Source organism: Lolium rigidum, chromosome 7 (genome assembly GCF_022539505.1).
Source record: "Lolium rigidum isolate FL_2022 chromosome 7, APGP_CSIRO_Lrig_0.1, whole genome shotgun sequence".
Classification (NCBI taxonomy): domain Eukaryota; kingdom Viridiplantae; phylum Streptophyta; class Magnoliopsida; order Poales; family Poaceae; genus Lolium; species Lolium rigidum.
This window is the reverse complement of record NC_061514.1, coordinates 77,184,999-77,190,035: the sequence shown is the minus strand read 5'-3', so window position 1 is coordinate 77,190,035 and position 5,037 is coordinate 77,184,999. Positions and strand designations below refer to the sequence as shown.

General features: G+C 45.8%; 1 protein-coding gene across 1 annotated transcript; it reads right to left on the bottom strand.

Annotated features, from left to right (window-relative positions):
* Positions 1 to 1,154: 1,154 nt before the first annotated feature.
* Positions 1,155 to 3,026, bottom strand: LOC124679156 (protein CUP-SHAPED COTYLEDON 1-like). The gene is made up of 3 exons (XM_047214966.1): positions 2,858 to 3,026; positions 1,649 to 1,914; positions 1,155 to 1,550 (listed from the first exon to the last, which is right to left on the bottom strand). Exons 1-3 carry the CDS (start codon positions 3,024 to 3,026, stop codon positions 1,155 to 1,157), a joined length of 831 nt encoding a protein of 276 aa, XP_047070922.1.
* Positions 3,027 to 5,037: the final 2,011 nt, after the last annotated feature.

The window sequence follows — 5,037 nt, the reverse complement described above, 5'->3', positions numbered from 1 at the left end:
AGAAACATACTTCTTCCAGCTGAAAATAAGTGCTTGTTTAGTTTTTTCTTAAATCATACTATTTTAACCTTAACATATTTTAAGAGAAAACACCTAAGGTATACCAAGAGACGCGTAGTATGATTCGTGATCTGCAAGGAGCTGATCTGAAATACATAACATTGTTTATAAGTCAAGCCAAATCAATTATTTATCTCCGGAACTTTTGGAACACCAATGGGCATGTTAGATTCATATAATTAATTTAAATAAGAAAACTACACTTTAATATGGAAACATAAGAATGAAAGAGAAAGAAAAGAATCCACGGTTTTATTGCCTTCATTTTTTAGTAAGGTACACCAATGGGCATGTTAGATTAATATAGTTAAATTAAATAAGAAAACTACATTTTAATATAGAAACATGAGAATGAAAGAGAAATAAAAGAATCCACGGTTTTATTGCCTTCATTTTTATTGTTATTTTATATGAATACATATAGATTGAATTAATATGAACAATATATATTATGTTAATAACTAGATTGAAATAATACATAGATTGAAAGAGTATACATATAAAGAAAGTACGACATATTAAATAAAAAACAGAAGATTCGAATGAGAAATAAAGAGGGATAGGAATCTAATCTACGTTTTTTTTCTAAATTGGCCACTTGTCAGTATATAATAGATCCGCTTCTCTTTCTTCGTAAGAAGATAATGAATTTCTTATTTTTAATGGAATGAAATAAATACTCATGATTTCCGTAGAAGGATATGATAATCTTTTTCAATGCAATAAAATAAAGCAACGTCTTTTCCATAGCAGGAGATAATCCAACGGTTTGAAAGTTGACTAAGAATTAAGCTAATTAACTCTCGAAACAACTGCAGAAGCATGTTACATGTGTACTGAAATCTGAACCGACCTGTATTAATTTACATATATGTGAGCGATACATTGTAGTTGCAATACATGGCATCATAAGCTACGGAAACCATCTCATGCAGGCAGTAGGTACACACTCGATCATTTTATATCAATCTAAAGTAAACCTCACACCACTATACCTACAGGACCAATGGAGAAATAATTAATCCAATCACCAATCCCCTTCACAGCTAGCGCACAACGACGATCACCTCGCGTACGACCGGCATGCATGCATATCAACTCCACCCCTGCGGGAACCTCATGCCCCCGAAGCTCGCCATGTCCTCGAAGCCCGAGCCGAGGAAGAACTCGCACTCATCTCCGACGCCTCCTCTGGCCCCTATCCCCATCGCCGGCGAGCTGCCCACCATCTCCTCCTGCGGGAACTGGTCGAGAAGAACCGAGTTGTACTGCTGCCATATCGCCGCGTTCATGGCCAGCGGGTTCGAGCCACAGGTCACCTCCTCCTGCTGCGGCATGAAGGCCATCTGCTCGCTGCTTGCGTCCATCACTGGGATCGGCTCCTGCGCTGCCTGGGAGCAGCCGGCGAAGGTCGGCGAGGAGGAGCGGACGTTGTCCTGCTCGCCGTCCCCCTTCTGCTTCTGGAACACCCTGCACAGCACCCAGTCCTCCTGCAGATTTACCATGCATGTAGTGTCCAAATTAGCAGCTTACTAACGCAGATTGAAGCCAAGTCGAAGATCGCAAGTGATGTATGGTCTGTACGTACCCTTGGTGGCAGGTGCGGCGAGTCGAGGCGAAACTCGTGCATGACCCAGCTGGTCTTGGCGCCGTTGGGGGCGCGGCCCAGGTAGAAGACGAGCGTCTTCCTCATGCCGACAACGGCGCGCGTGGCCGGGCTTCGCACCTCCCGGTCCTTGCCGGTGGCCTTCCAGTAGCCGGTCTTGGTGGCCCGGTTCGTGCGCGACCCCGTCGCGTACTTGCGGTCCCTGAAGCTGAAGAAGTACCACTCGCTCGCCGTCAGCTTCGCCACGTCTGCGCCCAATAATAAGAGCGTAACAGTCTTAGTAAAGTGAAAAAACATACCAATACTATCTCCTGAGACTTTTGAGATGCTAACAGACTCTTTGTAGTAAATCATATACCTATAGCTAGCAACTGACAGTCACGGAAGAAAAAACATAGATGCAACTTGCGGTCGATGTGCGTATACGAAAAAGTTTCAGTTAGTTTTTTTGACCTGAAGTTTCAGTTCGTTTCTCAGGGGAAAAGGAACTTTTTGAGGGAAAAGTTTCAGTTAGTTATATACCTGAAAGCTAAACTACTTTATTATTTTTATGGGGGAAACCGTAAACTGAGGTGTAACTATTACGCATGTGACGTTGCTACGAAATGGACAGGACCGTAACGTCATCAAGATGTCCATGACCGAGTACCACCAACACACTTCGCGTTCCGATCGATCCATCAGTTGATGCATGATTGGAAGTGATTATTAATTGTGCATTATTCCAGACTTGAATAAATGAGCCCTGGGCAGCAGTAACTAACAGCTGATTTAGCTATCAAGCCGAACAAATATAGATAAGACTGTTCGATCAGCAAATCCTTTTCTTGTTCGGTATACGTATCATGAGTTCATGACTACCACCACAGAGAAACGATATAAGGGTATGTTTAAGGGACAGAGGCCATGCTTTTCTCTTTTATGAGCGCCCATATAACTCGTGGATCAACTCGATCGGTCTTCACTTAGCTAGGCTAGCAACTGAATTAATCAGAATTCGTATCCTTACACAGCAGCTAGAATCCATCTAATCCTGAAACATATATGCACGCTGAATAAATATGAATGGGCCAGGACTAACTAGCCAAGAGGAATCGATGAAATCCAGAAAGAGAGTGAGACGAAGAACTCAAGAACAGCTAGCTAGAAGGTTATGGCAGCTGAGGAACACATATAGTACAAGGGGCTTACCGGGAAGCTCCCATGGCTCGCGTGCGTGGAGGTCGACCTCGACGAGCGTCCCCTGCGAGGCGCGCTCGTTGGCGACCTTCTTGTAGAGGTAGTGGCAGACGAGCTCCTGATCGCTGGGGTAGAACCTGAACCCCGGCGGCAATGTGGACTCCACCTCCCTCAACCCCATCCCTCCCGGTCTGATCGTCGTCTAACCAACAAATCCTCCTGGTTAGCTGATAGCTAGGCTCTTAACCACACTGTATGCGGGAGCTGAGAGCTGGAAGAAGCAAGAGCTATGTGTAATCAGATAGTGAGTTGGATGGATCGGGCCGTTTTTATAGCGGGGTGAGGGGAGCAAGCAAGGCAGCGGAAGAGAGACAAGTCGATGCATCCATGTCGTGTCATGGAACAGTAGCTTTAGGTCGCTGTCCCCGTATCCTCCGATCGAGCTTGGCGCCCGGCCCGTGTGGGCGGGCTGCTACTCAGCTAGCTAGCTTAGCTAGGCTGCCTGCTTATGTGGAAGATTCCAACGCTACAGATCGATATGTTGCCATGCTTGTCACACAAGAACTGCGCTCCTGCAGGTGATCCATCCAGGAGGCACTGCCTCGCAAGCTAACCCATTGCATCCCCAGCAAGTCATGACATCCAAAGCTACTACGTGGCACGCCAGCAGTGAACACCTTGCATGCGTTCTTTTCAACTTTTTTTTTCCATTCTATCTATTTTTTCTATAGAGATCCACCGATCTATTAATAATAATAATCAACAACAGTATTAAAAAACCCTAAAAGCAATGAAAATTAGAGTTAGGCCATTGGACCACATGGCGATAGCTACCACCATTAGAGCATGAAGGCTTGCCGCCTTCCTTGCCTCTTCATCACCGAAGATAGACAAAACTTGTTGTAGTAGCGCTTGTTGTAGTAGATATATAGACTGATAGTCATTGTGCTAAGCCCCGAAAAGAGGAGTGCGGCAAAACATCAACAATCGCTAATGATGACAATCTTAAATTGGAAGAGCCGTGCATGAAGCCACACCAATGGACACGAAAAGGAACTAGAACCCAAGAGATTCACCGGGCATACAACTCCACACGTCCTGCTTCGACACTAGGCACACCAAAGGAGCGACGGTAGCTGGGGGGGGGGGTCTTATTCTGCATGGCGCCGCCGCCTCACCATCTCGAAGAAGACATTGAAAAAACGTAGGGCAAAAAATAGAAACCCTACCGTCGACGAGCGGCTAGGATCCACCGCACCTCCAAGGCCTTAACAACACTCGGAGGCGAACCGGACCAGCCATGGCGCCAACGAAGGGGAAGGAAACCCTAGTCTAACATCGCCTCCTCTCTCTCTCTCTCTCTCTCTCTCTCTCTCTCTCTCTCTCTCTCTCTCTCTCTCTCTCTCTCTCTCTCTCTCTGCACGTGTGGTTTATGTTTCAAAATCTTAAAGCATATGTTAAATTAAATGTATATGAATCAAAGAGATGAATAATCCTCGGCCACACAGCCGCACAACCACACGCATTTGTCCATCGGTGCATGTAGGTACTCATGTTCTCGTCTGCTGGTGCTGGGTCAGTCTACCCTGCTGCTTGCGCGGGGAAGGAATTAAAAGGGGAATTAATTGGGTCTAGGCGAAAAGAAACGAAAGGGTCCTTTTAAGGTTGTTAGCTCAATGTATGATTAGAGATGACGACGGCATCTTATAATAAAGAAGAAAAAGAGAGAGAACGAAATGACGACGGCGACGCGACGGCGTTCATCTTCATCGTGTACATGTGTACGCGGGCGAGGACGTGAGGGGGTGTACAAGCTGTTGTCAAGGCATAAATAATGCAGCTGTGCAGTGTACTACGCTGTGGAATCATGCAGGATGCTGGTCCGATGGATGGATGTGCGCACGGAGATGACGATGATTCACCTTCATTATTAGGAGCGCCTTCATTAGTTGTAGACTGCTGTAGTACGTACGTATACCTAGCAACAATCGGGTCGGCGAGGCCTATAGCGATGCACACCCTTCCTAATTATGGCGCGAAAAGACTTCGCCTACTGCTCATGGATCTTTTCCTGTCGAAATTAATTCGAGCCTACTCCCTGACGAGTGGGGCCATGTTTTGATCGGTTGAATTACTGTGATTTATTACCCATCTGTTATAAACGCGATAAGCAAATAACCAAGAACGTGGAG